The 24,076-nt window shown below is 44.8% G+C and overlaps 1 protein-coding gene and 1 long non-coding RNA gene across 2 annotated transcripts in view; both read left to right on the forward strand.

The window, feature by feature from the left end:
* The window catches only part of SERGEF (secretion regulating guanine nucleotide exchange factor), a 221,308-nt gene that overhangs the window by 128,998 nt on the left and 68,234 nt on the right, over positions 1 to 24,076 (forward strand). Inside the window, 1 exon segment of the mRNA XM_077866293.1 lies at positions 8,420 to 8,456. Within this exon segment, the coding sequence (XP_077722419.1) occupies positions 8,420 to 8,456 (37 nt within the window).
* Positions 22,433 to 24,076, forward strand: part of LOC144294587 (uncharacterized) — a 47,421-nt gene continuing 45,777 nt past the window's right edge. The window contains exon 1 of the long non-coding RNA XR_013361938.1: positions 22,433 to 22,752. This is a non-coding gene — a long non-coding RNA (uncharacterized LOC144294587). The remainder of the gene's footprint in view (positions 22,753 to 24,076) is intronic.

Below are 24,076 nucleotides of genomic sequence, written 5' to 3' on the forward strand. Positions count from 1 at the left end.
TTTTCCCCTTTATAACAGTTATATGACTTATTTGAAATAAGTTTTGCCTATTTTTGAGCTTCGTGTAAATAGAGTCACACACTGTTTACCCTTCTGTATCTGATTTCTTTTGTTCACCAAAGTTCTTGAAGATTTATCCATGTTGTGAATAGCAGTTTATTATAAAATATTCTTTTTTTATTATAAAATATTCTGAATATACCACACTTTATCCATTTTGCTGCTGATGAATATTCGGTTAATTTTATGTTTGTATTTATTATGAATAAAACTGCTATGAACATTCTTACACATGTCTTTGGATGGGATAAAATAATCATTCATTTTGGGTACCTGGTTCTCCTGGCATCTATATATCTATCTATGTTTACCTTTGGTAGATAATGCCAAATAGTTTTTCAAAGCAGTTGTTGAATTTATATTCCTGCCAGCAGTGTAAGAGTTTTCCAGTTATTCCACATCCTTGCCAGCATTTGGTAATGGCAGTCTTTCTAATTCCAGCCCATCTTGGCTATTAGGGCAAGAGTTCAATTGTTTTTGAGAAAGATGCTATGCTATAGGGTGTTTAACTGTCCTGATTCTGTTAATTACCTGTATTTGAAGTTGGTTGTTCAGCGCACATGGTTCTATGCTGTTCTCAAGAGTGTAAATAACTTAATGGTGTGCCTTTCCTGAAATCTAGATGCATTGTTGCATTAGGTGCTTTTGGTAAAGATCAGAGGTAGTCTTGAGTTACTCTGGTATTGTAAGAATGGGTATAAGTTGGCAAAATAGGTAAAGCGAATGCTGGAAGGTCATTTAGAACACAAGCTACCTCGGCAGCCCAGACCCTCTTATGCCCTCAGCAGTAGGATCAAGAAATCTCATATTCTAGTGACTTAGCTACTCTTCTCTACTTTGACTATTCCTGTTGTCCTGGCTCCTCTGCCTGTTGCTGCTCCTTTCATTAACCTTTCTTGTGTCTGTTTCTTCCAGCTACCAACTAAAGGACTCACTCCCTACAATCACTTACAGGCAGAATTTTCACATCAGGCCACTTCACAGGGTATAGCTAATCTATGCGTTAACCTCCTTAGAGACAGGTATCTGTCCATAGTCCATCCACGCCAGTTAGGTATGGGCACAAGAAACAGGAGTACCTGGTATCAACATGGCAACTTAGGAGAAAGGAATTCCCTTGAAGTGAGGAAAGCAAGCATTCTGAGTGTCTGCTAGTTTAACTGTGTATATTATATTCTAATTCAGCAGACATTTCTTTAGCTCTCTCCTTTTTTTTGCCAATAGGGTAACTCTGTTGGAAAGGGAAATGAACCTATGCCAGTTCCTTTTATATGTTCCTAAATTGTATATTTTTATATATCGTGGACACATATCTGTAGAACAGTGTTCAAGCTCAAAGTAAATTTTATTCTGTAGATTGGGGGGAATGGGGGCATGAACAGGTTTTAGTATGTATGAGATCTATTTGGTTATTATTCTGTTTTAAAGATGAGGGAACTGAAATCCAGAGAGGCAAAGAGATTTGCCCAAGGCTACGTGACAAGGAAGTGGCAGGGCTAAGACTCAACATCCAGGTCTTCTGGGTCTGTAACTCCTACCCCACACTGACTGGGGAGACATGCCCTACCCCAGTACCCAAATTATTAATAGTACAAAGGAGAGCTGACAAGAGTAAACTCCAGCCAAGGCAAGTGGTAGGATTTGAGAGATCTGGGAGGCTTCCTCAAGGCAGTGGGTTTGGAACGGAGTCTTGTAGGCTTCGGGTTCATAGTATATGAAGAGAGAATGGTGCAAAAGTGGGGAAACAGATTTCCCAGGGACAGAGAAGCTACATAGGTTTCTATGTAGCAAAGGAGAGAGAGAGAGAGAGATACACCAGGTGTGGTAGGAAGTTAGGAGGCTTTGAGACTATGACAGCTTCCAAATAAAAAATCAGATTATGACATGACAGAAGAAAGCTTGAAGTCATTTAGGTGGCTTTTTAAAAAGTCCAGCATGGGGGCATCTAGGTCCCATCTCAGCCATTTTAGTGTCTGACTCTTGGTTTCAGTTCAAGTCATGATCTCAGGGTCCTGGGACTGAACTTCCCCACTGGCGCTCAGTGGAGAGTCTGCTGGAGAATTCCCTTCCTCTTCCTCTGCCCCTGCTCCCGTACATGAGCATTCTCTCTCTCTCTCTCTCTCTCTCGCTCGCTCAAATAAATAAATCTTTTTTTTTTTTAAGAGTCTAGCCTGGAATGAAAAGGACTGAAGATGGAGCAGCTAGAGATTAAGACAGATTTGAGAATCTTTGGGAAGGCAGAACTAACAGGGTGGAGACAGACTAGGAGGAGGTAGAGAGCTGCCACTAGAGAATTTGAGCTTCAGTGATGGGGGTGGTCTGGTGCCGGGATCAGAAGAGGAGGGACAGTATGTATAGTGGGGAAGCCCACAGGCTTTGGATCAAGGCTGACTTGGGTGCATAGCCCCTTGTGACTTGGGACCAGTGATTTAGCTCCTCTGAGTTTGCTGACCTGTTGAGTAAGGGACACAGATTCCCACTTCCCAGAGTAGCTGTGAGGATGTGAGGCAGTGCAGGGAGAGTGAAATTCTATGATGCCACATGCCTGGCATCCAGGCATTTACCAAATCTTAGCTCCCTTCCTCCACAACCCAATCTCTCAGAGGAAGTAGTAGAATGTACTTTAAGACTCATCTTCTTATATGAAATATACTTCAGGAAAAAAAAAGTAATTGTCTTTACAGGGAAAATGGGTTCTTTGGGAACCCAATCAATGGGACTTTGAATTGGAGGACAGATGGAGCCTCTTATTTTTTAGCCTCCTTTGACATCTAGGCTTCAGTTAAAAATTGAAGCCCTCACAAAGGAGTTAGAAGTATCTTTGCAAGGCTAAGTACTTCCAAAAGCAAGCACCTGTGCTGCCTCTCTGCTGCCTCGATGACCTCCATTTGGGGCTATTTCTGAGCCTAGGGGTAAAACTCCATTGGCTGACAGGACCGCAGCTTTCTGTAAAACATGCCCAGCGTCCCAGCCTGCTTTTATAACAGGTTTGGAAATTCTAGTTGTCTCCTCAGACTTGTACACACAGCAGCTGGGTTTGGGCAGGGTTCTAGCAAAGGCTGCACTGAGGCACCCATTCCCTTCCCTGGTAACCCCCGCCGTCGGGAGGCCGCCTCTCTGGAGCTGCTCCCAACACGCTTCTCCTGCAGGCGGTGGTGCCTGCCAAAGACTCTCCGAGGCGCGGAGCCCAGGCTTCGAATCCCTCCTCCGAGTCCCCGGGAATGGCCCGCCTCCGCCAGGCTCCTGGTTGCCATAGCATCCGCGGGCACACGGGCCCATTGGCACAGGGCGGGAACCAATCAGAAGGCCCGCTGTGCTCCTGGGTGGTCCCAGGGCTGCCAGGGGGGCTGCTCCCTGGAAGATGACGGTGGCTCCAGGCCAGTGACACAGGACTGGCCCAGGCCCCGCATCCTCTCCTTGGGATGTCAGTGCTACTTCCCCTGAGTCCTGGTGACACCTTCCCTGCTCACCCCGTCCCCCAAGAGTTGAGCAATCTGGTGGAGTTACCCGCTAGGGAGGGCAGGGGAGAAGCTTTGTTGCCACTTTACAGCCTTTCCCCCTGGAAAAAGCTCTAGAGCAGCTTCTTGATTGGTCCAGAAGTGGGCGCTCCTAGCCCCAGGAAGATGTTTGGGCCTTTGTGAGTCTAAGGCCGCCCCAGCCTTAGGATCCCTTGCTAATAGGCACATGGTTTCCAGATCTAGGGAACTGGAACTAGGTGGGCGGTTTATTTCTATCCTGTTTGCCAACAGGAAGGTTAAAACGATTGGGAGGACGGGAAAGTTGAATCTGAAAGATCATAGAATCCTGCACCTCCACTGGCTGTAAGAGACTGAGCAAGTTACTGTACTCTCTGAACCCCAGTCGCCCGATTTGTATAAACAGTTATAACAAAAGAACCTCTCTGCTAGGGTTGGGGTAAGTTTAAATGAAATAATACAGGCAAAGCAGTTAGTCCGGTGGCTGGCCATAAGCACTCAGTAAGGGGCAGTCACCTGTTTTTAGAAGCGGTACAACAGTACTGCCCAGAGCTAGAGAACTTACATAATAACATTTGACAGATGTTTTCACCTTCATCTAATTTTTGTTTATTCATCTAATTTAGTTATTCATTCATTTAACCCATTAGTGCATTCAGCATATAGTCTCTAGGCATCTACTCTCTGTACTATTCCAATTTCCGTCTACGTGCTACCGAAGTGAGCACATACTGCCTGGGCATCTAATGCCAGTCAGTTCATCCCTGTCCAGCCGTACCTAGTGGGATCCAGCCCCCAGGCCGGTTGCCACTTTCTTCACAAGAACTGATGGAGTCTAGCCTGGCAGAAGGCTCTCCAGGAGATCTTGGCCCCATGGCAGTTGGGGGTTTGGAAATTGTTTTCTGCAGCTCTGCCTCCTGTGGCTGAGGGGCCTGAACAGAGCAGTCAGTACAGGTTTCCACAGCTGCTTTTGTTCCCCTCACTTGTGGGGAGGAGTGCCCCCTTCTCCTGAAGGCCCCAATTGGAAAGCTGGAACCTACTTTCTCCGTAGTGGGACTCCCGTCTCCTGGGACTGACCTCCTTTGTTGGCCCACTGGACTTTGCCATCTGGAGTTCCTGAAGCAATCCGACTGTAACTTTTCAGGCTCCTATCACCTCCACACTGTGTTCTTGTAGCGCTGTTCCCTTCCTGGCCTCCCTGTGCATCTCAGCACCCGGCTCCAGTTTGGCTGGAGTGATCACACCACTACTCATGCTTGTTTGGGATCATCTAACTTCTCTGGGCCCCTCATCTTTGTACCCCTCACCCCTCCAACTTCATGCCCCCATATACTTGGGCTGTGTGACAGAGACAGGGGGAGGGGAGGCACTCTCCTGGCACGTCTGAGTGACAGAGGTGCTTCACACATGCACACTTCATAAATAGACTTCTCATGTGTGATGAGGCCGTGCTGTTGGGAGCAGGTCAGGTGGAGCAGCTGGCTCCACTGCGAGCATCACCAGGAGGTGATGTTTGGGCAATCTTAAAGGATTTAGCTAGGTAGACAATGGGAGAAAGGGAATTCCAGTCAAGGAAAATAGCATTCACAAAAGCCTGAAATTGCCTCATGTTCTTAGATAAAATATAATGTGTGAATGGGGAAAAAAAAAAAAAGGGACTATGTTATTTGGGGTTGAGTGTTCATGAGTAGCAGAGGGAAGAAGTGAGGCCAAAAAGCTGAACAGGGACCTTCTCATGCGCACCTTGAAAGCCACCACTGGGAGCCTGGGAACGGCTTTACACAGGGGCCTCACATTCAGATTTATATGCTAGGCAGGTGAGACAAATGGCTGTGAGGGGATGGATGGTCTCATTTGTTCGCTAGCAAATTCTGTGAGGCAGACGGGTCGACACTATTATCTACTTGTTACACTTGAGAACACTGAGGCCCGAGCAGTTAAATATCTTGCCAAAGGTCTCAGAGCCAAGAGCCAGAGAGCCGAGCACCTCGGACGCACCTGGCTTCCTGGCTCTGAATCTCTTCCTCCTGGGCATGCTGCCATTGTGAACAGAGTCTTCTAGAAAGCTGCCTGCAGCTTCATAGCGGGTAGATGCTGACAGGAGCAATATGAAGCCCATGGTCATTGATACGATCTTGCTGAAGGAGTGTAGCACTGGGATTTTGCGGCCTGTGGTCTTCAGTCTCCTGACCCATACGCCAGGGCACAGGCAGCAAGGCGCAGCGGGGAGCTGTGAGCCTCAGGCCCTGCAGTGCTCGGCAAACTCCATTCATCAGTGCCTCGCTCATTAATTCAGAGCAGCATCTGCCGCCTGGTGCTGGCATTTGTCAGTGGCTTGTTTCTGCAAGCCCCCGGTCTTCCAGGTTGGTCAGCTCTGTAGTCCGCAGCCCCAGGCTGAACCCTGGCAGTCAGAGGCTGGCCCCTTCTCTGTCTGCGGTTTGTAAAATGAAATAACTTTATTTTTTAAAAAAGTAACATCTAGCAACACAGAACACAAGCTTAGAGATCAGACAGGTGTAGCTCTTGAGTTCTGCTGCTGCCACATAGCTAGCTATGGGCCTCAGTTTTCTTATCTCTAAGGTGGGCGCAAACCTCCCTGGAAGGATTATTGGGATGATTAAGATGAGATGATGTTTACCGAGTGCCTTCACATGCTGCTTGGCTTTTATACATCCTCAATATTTAATGACTTTAATTCCTGCTGTTATTGCTGCACGACTACTGCCGCCATCACAGTTAAAGACTCTTTGAAAAACAGAGAACAGAAGAAAAAATATATTATAATCCTACCATCATGATGCAACTACCATCATAATTTATATTTCCTTCAACTCTTTTTTCCTCCCACAACTCCAGAACATATCAGATTTTATAGCATATTTATTTTATAGCCATATTTATTCATTATTTTTCTTCTGTAGTGGGTACATTTATTTTTCCTATGTTGACTAATTTGTTTCTGACTATAAGATTACTGTATAAAATTTAGAGAACATAGAAAAAGCAAAAGGACAAACCATACTTTTAATGCATACCTCATTCCTAGCCCTGAGGCTATCACTATAGACTTTTTTTTTTTTTTTAGATTTTATTTATTTATTTGAGAGACAGAGAGTGAGCGAGAGAAAGCATGAGCAGGATGAGGGGCAGAGGGAGAAGCAGACTCCCCACTGAGCAGGGAGCCCAATGCCAGGCTCGATTCCAGGACCCCAGGATCACGACCTGGTGCAAAGGCAGATGCTTAACCGACTGAGCCACTCACGTGCCCCTACTATAAACTTTTGATGTATCTTCTCCAGTCTTTTGTTGTATTTTATTACAGAGTCAAGATCACATTACATATGCAGTTTGTAAATGATTTTTCAGTTCATAGGATATCATGAGCATTTTTCTTTGTTGTAAGCATTATTTTTCAAGGCTACGTAAGAGTCCATCAGATGGCTCCACCATAATTTACATAAGCATTCCTCTGTTGCTAGACATCTAAGTTCTTTCCAATTCCTCAGTCTAAGCAGCTTTTTATGAGGGAACCTAGGGACCCAGCCTCAGTGTAACCAGGAAGCATAAAGTGAACTTGTGCTGTGTGTATGGTCCTGGGTGAAAGAAGGTGGAACCCGTCAGGCAAATTAGACGCTGAGCCTGCCTCAAGAGAGTTCAGAGGGAAATATTTATTGGTGTGAAATATGCAGGTGTTTCTTTGCCCCACACTGTCAGGGAGTTCACCTAAGTGCAGGTATCTCTATTCCTGTGGAAGCTGGGATCTGGAACACGCAGCTTTTACAAAGACAAAAGTCTCAGAAGCTTTACTGACCCTTCTCACCTACCAGTGTGCTATTAGGCCTCCAATACTCAAATGTCTTTTGAGCCTGTTACCTTGACTGCCAGGGGCCTGTACTAATGACCTTTGAATATCACTTCCAAGTGGTTTTCACTGGGAAGGGGTGAGAAGCTACAGCATCAAGAAAGGAACTTGCATGAGCCTCAGGAGAATCAGAGATCTCCCAAGCCTCAGGAGAATCAGTCTTTGTTTTGATGCACACTTGCTCCGGCATCCGAGGCCAGTTATTTCCTCTTACCAAGCCTCTGTTTTCTCCTCACAACGTAGAAAGATTGGACTAGATGATCTCCAGGGCCATTCCAGCATTGATGTTCCGTGGGGACCTGAAGTCTTCCTCTTGCTAGGAGCTGAAGTGAGCATCCTGATAAAGGCCACAGGATGCTTCTCCAGAGTCCAGAGTTTCTTTTAATTAGTGCCTGGGGAAGCACTGATGCTTTTATATTCCCACTTCCTCCTGGTAGCGGCTGGGCTGAGTAGAGACTGAAAGGCAGGAAGTGCTGCTCGCTGGGTGAAAACACTAGAACCCCAAAGGATTGTCTCTTATGTAGTAGGTATTTTTTCTTTCATGTACTTGGTTTTTTCATTCGTTCTCTTACTTAGCAGATGTTAACTGAGCCCCAGACCTTATACAATCCAGAGGTGAATGAGACTCAGGCCTGTTCTCAAGACATATGCAGTCTAGTGAGAGACAGGAACAAGTGTAAAGGTAATAAAAGAATTGCTTTGATGGGGGTACAGAGAAGTTGCATAATAAAGGGAGCACTTGAGTCTACCTAGAAGCGGGGGAGTCTCAGTGGACACAATGAGGCTTTAAAGGATGAGTGCAAGTTTTCTAGGCAGACAGTCGAGGAGAGGGCATTCCAAATAGAGGAGCCACATGTGCAAAGGCCCGGAGGTATGAGAGTACATGTCGTGTTCTTTGTGTGACTGGAGGTGAAAGGGACAGTGAAGCAGGTGAAGTGACTTGAGAAAAAGTCAAGTACTTTTCCTTGGACAAGGAATTTTCTTTCTCTAATATAACTTACTATTTTTTTTCTTTTTGTAGGTCTCTTGTGGCTCCGAGCATAATCTGGCAGTGATTGGTAAGTAATTAGTATAGTGATAACTGTGTGTGTTCTCAAACTCCTGTGGTAGAGTTAGAGAAGACTTTTGGTTAACCAAAGGCCGAGGTACATGTGTGTGTGTGTACATGTTGGGGGAGACTCTAGGAAATGGAAGGCTTTGATTGCCCAAGGCTTTACTAGAAGCCCCTTTTCTAAAACTTTCTATCCACATCATTGAGCATCTTTTTAAGGTACCTAAGCTGGCCTCCCTGCCCCAGGCAGTGGCATTTGAGGATATTAAAGATTTCATAGGCCACGGATATCATGTGTAGAAAGCCAGACATAAAAGGGGAGAAGGATGGGGCTGCTCCTATTTCTCTGAATAAATCCCTTGCTCCACCTCTTTCCTCTTTCTTTGGAAACATGGGGCTCTGCTCACTGCCTCCGCTGCCTTGTATTCCATGGCACTTAGGAACCCCCAGATGAAACCAACCTTCTGATTAGTTGAGGTTTCCACCTAACTGATTCTGGATAATTGGGGTGCACTGTTTTTACACTTAGGCCTATGAGTAATTCCTTCAAGAAGCTTTCTCATTACTTCTCCGGGTAGACCAGTCTCCATATCACAGTGCATTAAAGAGACAAGAGTATAGGGCCCAACTGCCTGAATTCAGTACAGGCTTCCCCTTACTAGTTGTGTGAAGTTGGGCGAGGTACTTAACCCTTCCATGGGAGGGCAGTAGCGCCTACCTTCTAGGATTGTTCTGAGGGTTCCAGGAGTTTATTTATATATATATATATATACACAAATATATACAAATAAATATATATAAATACACACACACACACATATGGCACATAGAACCGTGCTTAGGTCCTAGTAAGGGTTTTAGAAATATTCCTTGTTATTATCTTTTTAAAAAAATATTTTATTTATTTATTCATGAGACACACAAAGAGAGAGAGAGGCAGAGACACAGGCTGAGGGAGAAGCAGGCTCCATGCAGAGAGCCCTATGTGGGACTTGATCCTGGATCTCGGGATCATGCCCTGGGCTGAAGGCAGACACTCAGCCGTTGAGCCACTCAGACGTCCCTCATTGTTATTATCCAATATGTGTTCTAATTGCCCTCCTTGGGGCTTTAAAATGGAGGGATTAAAAATCAAGGTTCCCTCCTGCTCTGATATTTTAGGATCCTGTTACAAACCCATCACTGCCTGCATTCTGTTGATGATTTCTGTTCCTGGCTACTTCTCTCCCAGCCTGTGACTCAGCTTCTGAAGGCCAAGACCCCTGCATTCTCCTTTTGTTTCCTGCCTATTTGCAGCACCCAGAGCAGTGCCTGGTACTCAGCAGAGACTCGGGCACTGTTTTCTGAATTGAGCTCAGACTGGCTCAGCCGCCTGCGGTGGCAGCAGTTTGAAGCACTACTCTGTAGGCCTGAACGTGATGTGCAACGAGGCAGAACCAAGGACAGCTGAGGAGGTAGGCTGCCAGCCAGCAGAGGGGGTGGGGAGTAAACTGGGCTAGAGTCAGAGAAGGAGCGAGAAAATGTAACAGCAAACCTGCATGCTTTGCAGCAGCACCAGATACTTTATACCGGAACTGCTTCAGCCTGGGTGTAATTAAGACAAGCTAATCAGAGAATCAGAGGTGGTGCCTAGGATGCTGCTGCTGCTTTCACTGGTCTAGGAGAGAGGTTGGCTCCCTCTATAAGCCGCACAAACAAGAAGATTGCAGGGAATCTAAATACATGAAAGAGCACAATCCAGATGAAGGAGGGGCCGGAGCCAGCAGGGCGCAGGCTGAGTGACAGAGGCAGCCTAGGGCTGCAGAAAGAGCATAGACTCCGCAGGCAGGCAACCTTGGTTCACACCAGCTTCGTCTCTGTGTGAGCTTCCGTTTCCCCCCCTCATCTACGTAATGGGGAGAATTCCACTTTGCAGGATTGCTGTGAAGATTAAGTATGTGAGATACCTGGTATATAAGGGGTGTGAGAGAAATGTGCGTGCGTGTGTGTATTTTTATAATTCTATTTGCTTCTCATTTCTCTTGGTCAGGGTGGGGGGAGAATGGCTTGCTCGTGTAACTGTGCTAGTGAAGTGATTGTCACTTGGGAGAGAGAACGGATACCATGCTGCAAAGGTGTCCAGTGTTATACCCAAGTGAGGAGGACGTCAGAGGCAGCGGAGAGCAAGGTGTGCCTGTGAGCTCCCGGAGGGCGGACGTGTTCTTTCTGTTTTGTCCTCAGTGCCCTGGTCTTGGCTCACAGGCTGTTGCGTGCATGGTTGCAGAGTCGGGGAAGGGCCCGGGCACACGGCCTCGAGCATCTCTACCTGCCTGCACCTGAGCTGGCAGCAGAGGTGCCCACCACTGGCGTGATAGGGACCCCGGGTGCCCAGCCCAGCGCGGGCTGTGCTGGAAGCCACGAGAAGCACAGTTGGCTCTGGCAGAAGGCCAGAAGTGGGAGACAGCCCGAGGAGGAGAGCCCTGCGGCCTTGGGTCTCGCAGCCAGCTCCTCCCCACAGCCCTCCTAAGGTGCCTGTGGATGGATTCCTCTGGTTTGTGTCTCATTCCCCAAGACCTGGGTCCTCTGTGCCTGGTGCCAGGTCTCACGTGTGATAGGCGCCAATGGTTTCAGAATAGACTAGAACAGAGGATGAGGAAGACAAACTTTCCTCAAGTGTAGAAATGGCTTTGGTGCCTAATGAAGGTGCCACAGACAAACCAGGAAGGGACGTGGAATAGAGGTGGGTGGAAGGACAGAGCTGAGGACCTGCTCTGTCTTAGAATGGACAAAGCATATTTGTTGCACCCATTTTATAGAGAAGAAACCTGAGACTCAGAGGTTCGACAGGTTGTCCGGAGGAAGTAGCGATAAATAGTAGAGCTGTCTACCTGACTTCCAACACTGCTCTTTCGACCCTGTCATATCCTAGGACCTGAGGCAGTATGGGGGGTGGTTAGGAAGAGCACAGGCACTAGGTCAGATTGCTTGATTCAAATCCTGACTCCTACACTTAGGGGCTGTGTAACCTTATAGCAGTGGCTTAACCCCCCTGTGTCTTGATCACCTCATCTGAAATATATTATTGACCTCATGAGGTTGTTATGTAAAGTGCTAACAGTGCTTGGCACAAAAGTAGAGGCTCAATGAATGTTAGCTGGTATTATTTTTTTTTGTTTTAATTTTTATTTATTCATGATAGGCACACAGTGAGAGAGAGAGAGAGGCAGAGACACAGGCAGAGGGAGAAGCAGGCTCCATGCACCGGGAGCCTGACGTGGGATTCGATCCCGGATCTCCAGGATCGTGCCCTGGGCCAAAGGCAGGCGCCAAACTGCTGCGCCACCCAGGGATCCCTAGCTGGTATTATTATTATCACTATCATCATCATCATCATCATCATCATCATCATCATCATCATATATTAAGACTTCAAGGAAGGAATTGTAGGATGAGCATAGGAAGGCTTGAGGCTCAGGGTGGGAGCCTCAGAAGAGGGAAGTGTCTTCCCCAGAATGCCGGGGACCAGTGCAGGATCTCAGCCTAGCTGCAGAAGGGATTTGTAAAACTTGGAGTCTAGGGACCCCAGTCTGTGGGGATCTGGAAATCCCGACTGCCCTGGAAACAATGTCAGACCAGATTTGTTTCAGATCAGGCTTCTGCTATCCCCTGCCCCAGACAGGGATTCAGAACATGCATGTTCCAGCTGAAGCAGACCCCACAGCAGCCTTACTTAGGTTTCTTAGTAAGCAGAAAAATTCTACTCTGCTACTTCATTTGCTTCCAGGTTTCTTTTTCCCCTTCTTTTGCAATTTGGTTTGGTTCTTTGCTTAGTTTTCCAGTGAGCCTTCTTTTGACATATTCTGTGTCTGCCACCAGGCATTGCCATGGCTAGACAGGATGGTGAGGTGGTACAAGTTCCCACTTTGGACAAAGGAGGAGCTGCTGGAGCTCGGCATAGAGAGAAACTCAAGTGACCATGAGGAAGGAGGCCAGAGGCCACAGCTGGCTTGGCCACTTCTAACTGTGCGCCTTACATAGTCGTTCCACCTCAAGGAGCCTGATCCCTCATCTGTACAGTCAACCTACCCCTGAAAGTTGTTCTTCCAAATGGCATAGGTATGTCAGGTGCCTGCTCAGTGCCTGCCACATAACAGGTGCTCAGCAGGTGCTCGCTCGCTTGGCAGGTTCCTGAGCCATTTTTTCTTTCTGCCTTCCCACCTAGGATTTCCCTCTACCTCTCACAGAGCTGGCTGACTGGCTCCCATTCGTGGGCATAGATAGACTAAGGTCAGCAGAGGTGACATGAGGGCATGTGACCACCACTTACTCAGAAGATCCCTGCCTACCAGAGGCTGCTCCCAGGCCCAGCTCTGTCTTCGGGGCCCTCACCTCCGTGTCTGGCTGAATTGGCTCCAGCTGTTCTGCTTCCCCTAGGAGCAGCTTATTTTGGCTTGAATGGGCAATTTGTTTGCCTTCTCTCCTGATGTGCAGTTGTTCAGCCTTCCCTTCCTGCAGAGAAAAAAGAGCTGACTGCATTTCCTCTCTCCCAGCTCCACGCAGACCTTTGGAAAGGATTTTATTGGTGGCCTTTTCCTGGAGCATTCAAGCTTGCCAGACAGGCATTGTTAAAGGGTTAGATATTTGGCAGGAAAGTGTCATGCCTCCCCCTCCTCCTCCTCCAAGCAAAGCCAGCTTTTACCAAATTGGAGCTATAATCTATGTAAGGATCTTTTTCCCCCCTTCGTTTTGTGATGATTTCCAATTACTGAACCTTTATACCTTTATAATACGTGTGGTATAGCATCTGACCTTGGCTTGAAACCCGTCAGACAGGGTCATATAAGAATTTAATAGTGAAAACTAAATCTTTTTTGACACTGGTTGTTCCTCTGAGAGGTAATACCTCCAAACCCCAGGGCCTTGCAGAGAGCTTAGGGGCAAGTATAAACTTGTATGGTCCTATGCTCAGTGTGATTGGCAAAGCATAAATGCTTTATATTATCTCATTTAATCCTCAGAGCAAATCGCTGATTGGTGCTGTTGTTAACTCCATTTTCTAGATGAGGGAAGCTGAAGCATCGGCTGAGCAGTTTGTTAGGAGGAATCAGTGTGTCAGGTCTTTAACCCAGGCCTCTAACTTCGGAGCCTGTGGTCCTCACGCTGCCTTCCATGCTGTCACTTCCAGTGACAGTCCAGCCTGTTCTTAAGGCCACCAGATAAGATGATCTCATCTCTTCGTTTCAATACTTCGTTCCCCTTCATGTTAGCAACTTCTTCTGTCTTCTAGCCTAAATGTTTCTGCTTCAGATTCAGCAGTTCTCTGTATAATTACCAGATAGAATTGTGGAGTTGATGACATCATTTTGTAAAACTACCCCTTTGAGGTGGTTTCCCCTCTCATTGTCCTTTACCTCTTAAAATAATTAATTTACTTATTTAATTTTTGAACAATTAATATATGCACGTGATTCAAACTTAAAAGGCATAAGATTTAAAATGAAAAACTTCCCTTCTACCCTGTCCCCCATTTGTCCAACATCCAAAAACCCTTGTACCACATGTGCAGCTAATGTCTGTTGTTCTGTGTGTCTCTAGTTCCTTTTTGCATATATTAAGTAAACGCTAAGATATATTTTTATCCCTCCTTTCACATAAATGGCACTATATTATGTACATTTTGTAGTGTCTTTTTCTTTCAGCAATTTATCTGGGAAATCTTTACATATCAGTATAAAAGCCTTCCTAGTTAGTTATTATAGGTACATAGTATTACAATATACCTATGTTCCATGATTTATTTAACCCGTGCCCTTGTGATGGACATGTAGATCATCTCTGGTATTTTGCTATTAAAGGTAATGATGTAGTGAATAACCTTGTGTATATATGTCATTTCATTTGTGAGATGTTGAAGAACAAATCCCTAGAAGTGAAATTACTGTATCAAAGAGTAAGTATGTCAGTTTTGCAAGAGGAATTGCCTTCATAGACAGATTTGCCTTCATAGGAATTATACCATTTTTCACTCCCACTAGCAATATATGAGTGCCTGTTTCTGCAGCCTCCCTAAGAATTTAAGAAACTTCTAGATTTTCAATGATCTAATAGGTGAAAAACTAAGGTGGTTTTTGTCTTATTTTTTTTAAATTGAAGTACAATATATATACAGTAAAGTGTACAGATCTTAAAGGTTCAGTTTGATGAATGTTTATATATGTATATACCTAGGAAACCACCACCCAGTACAAGATACAGGATGTTTCAAGCACCCCAGAAGATATCTCCTCTCAGTTAATACCCTAGCCCTAGAGTTAACTGCTCTTCTAACTTCTGTCTCCAGAAATGAGTTTTGCATGTGGTTGAACTTCATGTAAAGGGTGTTATGCACTTTGTACTCTTTTGTGTTCAGCTTCTTTATTGAACACATTGTGTCTCTAAGAATCATGTATTTCATATACAGTGGAAGTTCTTTTTTTATTGGTCAGTAATAGCCCACTGGATGAATGTACCACAACTTATATGTCCATTTCACTGTTGAAGATTTGGATTGCTTCTAGTTGGAGGATTATGAGTAAGGCTGCTCTCAAAATTCTTATACCTGCCTTTTGGTGAAAATACACATTGATTTCTCTTCCGTGTGTAACTGAGAGTATGATTTCTGGATCATATCCTTAGCATGAGCAGATAAACAGTTTTCCGAAGTAGTAGGGCCAATTATATATATTGCCCATCAGCAATATACGGGAGTTCCAACTGTGCCATATCCTTGCCAGGTATTTTCAGTCTTGCTGATTGAGGCTATCCTGTGGGGTAAGTAGTGTGGAACCTCACTGTCATTTTAGTTTACATTTTTCTTATAACCAATAATACAGAGCACCATTTCATATACTTACAGGCCACTTAGGTAGCTTCTTCTGTCAAGTGCAAAGACTTAATTAAGCGCAAACACTCTCAAGTGGGGTTTGTCTATGTTTTTCTTAATGGTTTACAGGCATCCTTTATCTTATGGATCCAAGACCTTTTCTGTGTGTGTGTGTGTGTGTGTGTGTGTGTGTGTGTGTGTACACACACATATATAGCGTGAACTAACTTATACATATATACATATATGGTATATATATACCATAGTATATACATAGTATATACATATATATACACACACACACACACATATATAGTGTGTGAACATCTTTTCCCAGTCAGTGGCCTGCTCTTTTGCTCTCTTAATGGTGTCTTTTGATGCACAGATATCCTTAACTCTAATGAAGTCCAATTTATTAATCTTTTATTTAATAGTTTGAGGTATTTGTGTCCTCTTTAAAACATTTTTGATTAAAAAATAAAAATAAAAAAAAATAAAACATTTTTGATTGCTCCAAGGTCATGAAATGAAAATATTCTCCTTTGTGTTCAACTTGAAACTTTATTATTTTGCCTTTTACATTTTAGGCTTACAATCCATTTTGAATCAATATAAAAAAGCAACAAAACATTGCTCTAAAACCTTCTACTGAAAAGTTTGTCCTTTCTCCATTGAATTTCAGAGGCTCCTTTGTTGTAAATCAAGGGACTATATATGTGTAAATTTGTTTTTGGACTCTCTCTTCTCTTTCATTAGTTTATTTTTCTATGTGCATTCTAGTACCAAACCACCTTGATTGCAGCTTTATAATAAATTCTGGTATCTGGTATTAAGTCTTCCAACGCTGTTCTTCTTTAAGATGATTGTGGCCTTTCTAATCCCTCTATTTGTAGTTGTGAATGAAAATTGAGCACCTTTTTGTATATTCAATAGGAGCTCTTTGTATTTTTTCCTTTTTTAAATTTTTATTTATTTGAGAGAGTATGTATGTGCACAAGCAGGGAGAAGAGCAGAAGAGGAAGGAGAGGGAGAGAATCTCAGGCAGACCGCCACTGAGCATGGAACCTGATGCGGGGCTCTATCTCACAACCTTGAGATCAGAACCTGAGCTGAAACGAAAAGTTGGATGCTTTACTGATGGAGCCACCCAGGCACCCCTGTATTTATGAAGGGTTTCTCCATAACTTATTAGTTTTTCATGGCTACAATAACAGATTACCAGAAAATTAGTGGCTTTAAACAACACAAATGAGTTATTGTACAGTTCAAGGTGAAAAGTCCGAAATGGGTCTCACTGGGCTAAAATCAGGGTGTCAGCAGGCTGCATTTTTTTTTTTTCTGAGGTCTATAGGGAGAGTGTTTTCTTGCCTCTTTCAGCTTCTGGAGGCCACCTGTGTTTCTTGACTGTGACCTCTGCCATCTTCAAAGCAGTGGCTGGTTGAATCAATCTTGCATCACATCACTCTGATGCTGACTTTCCACAGGATTCCTTTAGGCCCCCCTCCTGCCCTGGAAAATCCAACATAATCTCCCTATCTTAAAGTCAGCTAATTAACAAATTTAATTTCATCTACCACCTCAGTTCTTCTTTGCCATGTCATGTAACACTCACAGGCTCCAGGAATTAGGACTTTGGGACAATATTGTCTGGCCTGCCTCAGTATCCTTTGCCCTTTCTTCTAGTTAGATTGTTGGTCTTTTTCTAATAAATTTCTAGGAGCAGGATGCCTGGGTAGCTCAGTTGGGTAAGCATCTGCCTTCAATTCATGTCATGATCTCAGGGTCCTGGGATTGAGCCCTATTTCAGGCTCCCTGCTCAGTGGGGAATCTGCTTCTCCCTCTCTCTCTGCCCCTTCCCCCCACTCACTTCCCCCCCCCCCTTTCTCAAATAAATAAAATCTCTTAAAAAAAATTCTAGGAGTTTTTTATGGATTGGGAAAAGCAGGCCTTTGTGGTTCAGACTATAAATGTATTTTCTCAACTTTTTTTGTTTCTGCTTTTGGTGTTTTTGTTTGATCCTGATTTTGCTATGCAACTTTCTCTTTCTCTATAGATGAAACGTATCAGTGTTTTCCTGTATGGCTTCTGGATTTTGAGTTAGAGAAGCCCTCCCTATTTTGGGGTATAAAAGACTTTCCTCATATTTTACTCTGGTACTTTTTATGTTTGTTTGTTTAACATGTAAGTCTCTGGTCCATTTGGAACTTATGTTGGTATAGAGTGTCAAGTGTGGATTCAACTTCATTTTTTTCCGATGGCTACCCAATATGCTTTGAACACTATTTATTGAATTCCCTTTCTTTGGCTGCCCTTCTGGATCCCATTGCTCCCAGAGCAGCCCTAAGGCATAAAGAGAGGCAGTGACTGACCCAAGATTTCCAGCTAGTCAGTGGCAGAGCTGGGAGTAGACCTTAGGTCCACCTCATGCTGTTCAGTCTAAAGCTGGTGGCTGATTCTCAAGGTACTTTCCCGGGTGGCTATGACCTCCTGGGCTGTTTGTTGAGGCAGAGCAGCCCTTTGGTTCTGTGGGTTCTCAGTGTACTATCCCAGATCATGCTTTGCTCATCTCTGGAGTGAGATATATTCATTGCCACTGCCTAGGGCACCTGGCTGCCTGGGGCACCGCACTTTCTTCTCTATCAGGCCAGAAACGCGATAAGATCTTTGGCATTTGGGAGAGATGTTTCACAATTAATACAGAGATGTTTTTACAGACCACTGGTTATTGTTTAAATCACATTTCTGTTGAGTCATTTGTTTTCAAGGCATGGCCTCACATTACAAGGTATGCCTTTTTAGCTTTCAATAAAGGTGGATTTTTTTTCGCTATTATTCCCAAAGAAGCAATGGTAGTATCACTCCACAGGCATCATTCTATATGAGACCACAGGTGAGCATTTCAGGCTGTCAAGGAGGCTCACATACTTGCTAATTACTCTTTCATGCCAGCCTTTTTGGGCACAAGATTTGTTTACCACATTTTAGCACAATGCTCTCTGATCCTCTTAGGGTTGCTTCTAGTAGCAGAAACCACAGTCGTGACCTGCTGTACTTGTTTATAAATATGAGGCTTGGGGCCTTGCAAAGGTAAATATAACAAAGGTGAACTCAAGGTAAAAACTACAGAGAGGTAGAGTGAGCTAGAAGCCACCTTCCCCAGTGGAAGGGCTGGGGTCTGGTCCCAGCTTTGTCTGCCATCTGCTCTCTATGTGATCTTGGCAGTCACTTTCCCTCTCTGGGCCTGAGGATCCCCATATGAGAAATGTTTCTAAAGTTCTGCTGCAACACTCAAGTCTGACCTCATGTCCACAAACTGCTTTGCACTTAAAAAAAAAATTTATTAATGGTGGTGTCATTTAATGAGGTTTCTTCTCATAAAGATTTTTAAGTGTACAAAATGGTATTGTTATCTGTAGGCACAATATTGTACCACAGTCCTCTAGAACCTACTCATCTTCCTTCTTGAAACAGTTTTCTTGGTGTTCATGACACCCTGCTCTCCTGGTTCCTCCGTTTCATTGGCTGCTTCTCCTTAGTCTCCTTCATGGGCTCCATCTCTCTGCCCAAAAGCTCAAGGTCCGAGCACTCTGGGGCTCTGTGTTGGTCTCCCATCTTTTCTCTCTCTGCTGGTTTTCCAGTCAACCACATTTAGTCCCATGATTTAAAAAACTTTGTATGCTGATTATTTCCCAATTTTTATGTTCAGCTCTGACCTCTCCTCTGAACAGATCATATATCCAGGTCCCCATTTGACATCTCCACATTAATTTTAAATAGGTATCTCCAATGTAATGTGCCCAGAATAGAACTTTTATTTGTTTTTTTCAAGACCATCTCTACTGGGTCTTTTAATTGGTATATAGGCATCACCATCGACCCAGTCATTGAAGCCAAAAATCTAGGAGTCCACATTGATTCCTCTCCTTTCCTCATTCATCTTCTCATAGAATCCCTAAGTCTTGCTGACTTTACCTCTAAACGTATCCTGAGAACATCCACTCTGCTCTGTTTCTACTACTACTGCTTAGTCCAAGCCAGCAGAATCTTTCCTTGGGACTGTTTCTATGATCTTAACTATACCAAGGTTCCCTTCTCTTCCCCACCACCAGTATGGATGGAATTCCTATGGGATGGTATATGGTACCCAGAGTACTTTTTATGTGTTGTGCCTCTTAATAGTCTGAATTGTCTCTGCCTGCCTTGCATGCAGGGGTGCTACACATTTGTTAAATACTGACAGTCACATACAGTATTATCCTCATTCCTTCCCTTCAGGCCATATTAGTGGCTGACAGTATGCCATGTGGCATTCTGGGTGCTGCAGAGGAATATAGCCAGTGCTTGTTGCCCTGTGTCAAGGAGCTCACATTTAGTGGGAAAGAGACCTATGAATTAAGTCTGGCACATAATATGTACTTAATAAACACTGGGGCACTCAGGTGACTCAGTTGGTTAAGTGTCTGCCTTTGGCTTGGGTGGTGATCCCAGGCTCCTGGGATCAACCCCCACATCTGGCTCCCTGCTCAGTAGAGCGTCTGCTTCTCTGCCCCTCCCCCCGCTGTGCTCACATGCTCTCTCTCTCTCTCTCAAATAAATAAAATCTTTAAAAAAAAATGTACTCCATAAACTCTGTATGAATCCCAAGCAGAGAGTGATAGGAATTAGAAGAAAAGGTTGAAAAGGAGAAATGATTAATTTTGGAAATCCTCATAGAAGAGGTAGCTTTTGAGCGGAAGAAGCGTGAAGAGCCTTGTGTGCTGAGGCGCCAACCTGAGCAAAGGGAAGGAAGGCTTTAAAGAGTGAATCATGGTTGAAGGACAGTGGCCAACCATCAGAACAGCTGCGGGTCAGCTAGGGCCAGGTCTCCAACGGCATGCTGAGGGGCATTGACTTTATTGTATAGACAGTGTGGAGCCATTATGGGTTATTTAGGAAGACACTCCAGAAGTTGACAATTATAGCAGAAGATAAAAGGCTTTGAAAAAAAATAGATAATGCCTTTTTGCAGAGAAAAGAGAATGGATAGTAGTTGGGTGCCTACTGTGTGCTGGCACCATTCTGAGCACTTGGCGTATATCGTTTCATTTCATGCACCATCAGCGTGGACAGATGAGAATTATCCCTGATTGTCAGATGGGAAACTGGGAACTCAAAGAGCTGGAGCCTGGGATTCAGACTAACACCCCTTGACTCTGAGGTCTGCACTTTCTCCTCATCCTGCTACCTCCCTGAAGGGGTCGAGCTTTGGCTTAATTAGCATAGCAGGCAGCACCAGATAATCTTATAGCGTGCATGTGACTTTGGAAGCCAGGAAGAAGCAACAGCAGAGCTATTGCCAATAGCATCTGTCTGCAGGGCCAGAGGCCAGCCCCTGCCTCGTTGTCTCTCCTCAGAGCATAATACCTGGGGGACCATGGGCAGCATGGAGCAGCTTTACAATGACCAAGAAGTCTGGCCTGTGGGCCCACTCTGTCCTTCCTTAGGAGCAAGCTTCCAGAGCCTGGGTGGCACTAAGAAGTGGCACTTCACAGTGTTGCCCCTTAGCACCCTCCTACCCTGTGGCTGTTGTCCCTGCTGCCTCTTCTCTCTCTGGAATCCCTCTTCCTCCTGGGTGCACCAAAAGCCCTTAACACAGAACAGCTGTGACTACTCATTCCAAAGTGCTCTCTCTGGGCAGGCCTTTGTCAATGCTCTGTTTGCCCATTTGGCCATTTATGGATTTATTGATTCATTAAGAGGCTGCATCATGTAGTAGAAAGAGCCCTGGGCCATGGGACTGGAGTGCAAGACTAGCTGCTGTCACCCTGGGCTAGCCACTTTCCTTCTCTGGACCTCCGTTTCTTTATGGATAAAAGAAGAGACTTGTGTAAGATAATCTTCAGGGTGTCTTCCAGCTGTGACACTTTTTGGTTTTATTCTTCCATAAAGTCACGCCTTGCTCCTAACATGGCATTAAGGGAATGCTTCTCAGAGGAGATCATGTATAAGTGGGTCTTAAATAAGGAGAAAGGCATTCCAGCAAATGGGATCAGCATGAGCAAGAGCATGGAGAAGGTATGGCAAATTGGGGGAAAAGAAGGGATCAGGTGGGGAACAGAGCAAAGGGAGATAAGACTGCTGGGTGTCTGCAGCCAGCTCATAAAGGCCTTGAGTGACGAGCTATGGGGCTGGGACTTCATCTTGCAGAGTCACAGTATCATGATACAGCTGCTGTGCTATACTTTCTCTTTTCCTGGGGTTAAAGTTGCATGTTTCCCCCCCTCCCCTTCCTTTGATTGATTTTCTATATATTTCAACAGAAGAATCACAGAGGAACTGGGTTTGATCTTGTGGCTTTGTAAGATATTAATTCAGTAAGCTTGTGCTTTTCTGCTTGAGACAAGAAGGATGCTGCTGACCTGGCCCTTAGCACAGTGATACCAGGCATCAGGCTCCAGAATCCCCGTCAGATTCCTTGGCCAGGACTCCGCCCTCTCCTAGGTGCAACTCCAGGCCCAGCTCGAGGCTAGTCCTTTCCTCTTCCCATGGGAGCCAAGAGACTAACAGGAATGGGAAGCTCGCTGCATAGCCCTCATGTGGCGTGTGTGCGGACAGGAGTGCCTCTTACATGTGCTCGCGGCTCACAGTGCCCAAGGCTCTCTGACTCACCTGCTTGTTCTCACTGTCCCCGCTGCTTGGAGGTTCTCAGGGGAGGCTCAGTCCCTATGTGCAGGTGACGACAAGGAGTCTCAGGAAAGTTGCCAAATTTGCCCCAGGCGATGTAAGATAGTGTAAGAAGCCTGAGGCCTTGGAGTTAGGAGGCCATGACTTCCAATTCCAGCTCTGCTGCTTAATGTCTGTGTGACCATGTGCAAGTTGCCACTCTCTCTGAACTGTGGGTTCTACTTCTTTGAAGATTGAGATAATAACCGCTTCTATAAATGCTTGTCCCTGGAGTGAATTGTGTGGTTTATGGAAAAGCTCTTGGCACAGAGTAGGTGCTCAGTATGTCTAGTTCTGACTCACTTGAGGGCTCTTTCTGGTGTTTCGCCTTGCTTCCCATATGGCCCTCTTCGTCATCTTGCTCCTCTCCTCTTAAGTCAATGCCACAGACAACAGACATAGACTAGTGAAAATACTCTTCCTATGTGTCCAGTGTGAGGCTAGGTCCTGTGGATGGGCTGTGAGGACACAGGTAATGGGCCATGCCCTCACTTTGCTTATTGCCTGGTTGAGTTGTATTGGAGCAGAGAGTCTAGTCTTCACTCTTGAAACGGAGCCAAGGTGATGTGACCGTCACATGTGCCAGTGATCTCCCTCCTCCCCCGGGAACTTACCGTGTGGCACGAGCCAGACTAAGCTCTTACATCCACTGTCTCACTAAGCTCTGGCATATACTCCTACATATTCGTGTGCCTGTAGCTTACTTACACTGTAACACGCAATCCTGTTGTGCAGATGAAAAAAACGAGACTCAGAAAAGGTAAGCATCTTAAGATCTTACGAGTGGTGCTGGGTGGCACTGTTTGAACCAGATTATCTGACTCTGGAGTGTGTGCTTTTTTATTAGATTACTTTTTGTTTAATACAGAATAGTGTGTGCATGTGTGTGTGTGTGTATACATATATATATACACACACATATAGTTAAAAAGTTAAAAAAAAAAGCATTGAAAGGTTTAAGAATGGCACTTTCTGCCTCACCTTTTCTCATCCCAAGACCCATTCCCAGAACCAGCCATTTTGAATTCTTTTCAGATATTTACCTCTGTATTTCTTTTTTTTTTTTTTAAGATTTTATTTATTTATTCATGAGAGACACAGAGAAAGAGGCAGAGACACAGGCAGAGGGCTGTGGAGCAGGCTCCACGCAGGGAACCCAATGTTGGACTTGATCCCAGGACTCCAGGATCACGCCCTGGGCCAAAGGCAGACGCTCAACCGCTGAGCCACCCAGGCGCCCTACCTCTGTATTTCTAAATCAAATGCTCATTTAAGATATCAATTTTAAATAAAACAAATTATGTCTATTGATTTATAAATATACATTAAAATTTAGGAGCACCTGGGTGGCTCTGTTGGTTGAACGTCCAACTCTTGATTTTGGCTCAGGTCATGATCTCAGGGTGGTGAGATCGAGCCCCAGGTTGGGCTCAGCATGGAGTCTGCTTAAGATTCTCCCTCTTTCCCTCCTCAATCTCTCTCCCCTTCTCAAAAAATAAATACATACATACATACATACATACATACATACATACATACATACAATTCATATTTATTGATTTCTTAATATAAATAAAAATTATCTTACGTCATCACTTCCATTTCTTCTTCCTCCATCCTCCACTGTACTGAAATCATTAGTCTGTTATTAAGACGAGTATAAATACTGTTCTCACTGCTGAACCAAGTAACATATCATGATAGAGCTTCTGTGCTATACTTTCTCTTTTTCTTGGAGAAAATTGCTTGTTTCCCGCCCCCCCTCCTTTGTTTGATTTTTCTGTATACTAACCACTAATTCTTCCCAAATGCCCCCAAATATCTGTAAAACACCTCTTCACCTCTTTTTAAAAGATTTATTTATTTATTTTAGAGAGAGAGAGTGTGTGTGGGAGTACATGCAAACAGAGGGAGGAGCAGAGGATGGAAAGCTCAAACAGAGTCCGTGCTAAGTGCGGAGCCCGATGTGGGCCTTGATCTCATGACCCTGAGATCATGACCTGAACCAAAAATTAAGACCCATACTCAGCCAACTGAGCCACCCAGGTGCCCCTTCTTTGCCTCTTGATACTCTTTTTATATGG

This window comes from Canis aureus, chromosome 23 (genome assembly GCF_053574225.1).
Source record: "Canis aureus isolate CA01 chromosome 23, VMU_Caureus_v.1.0, whole genome shotgun sequence".
NCBI lineage: Eukaryota > Metazoa > Chordata > Mammalia > Carnivora > Canidae > Canis > Canis aureus.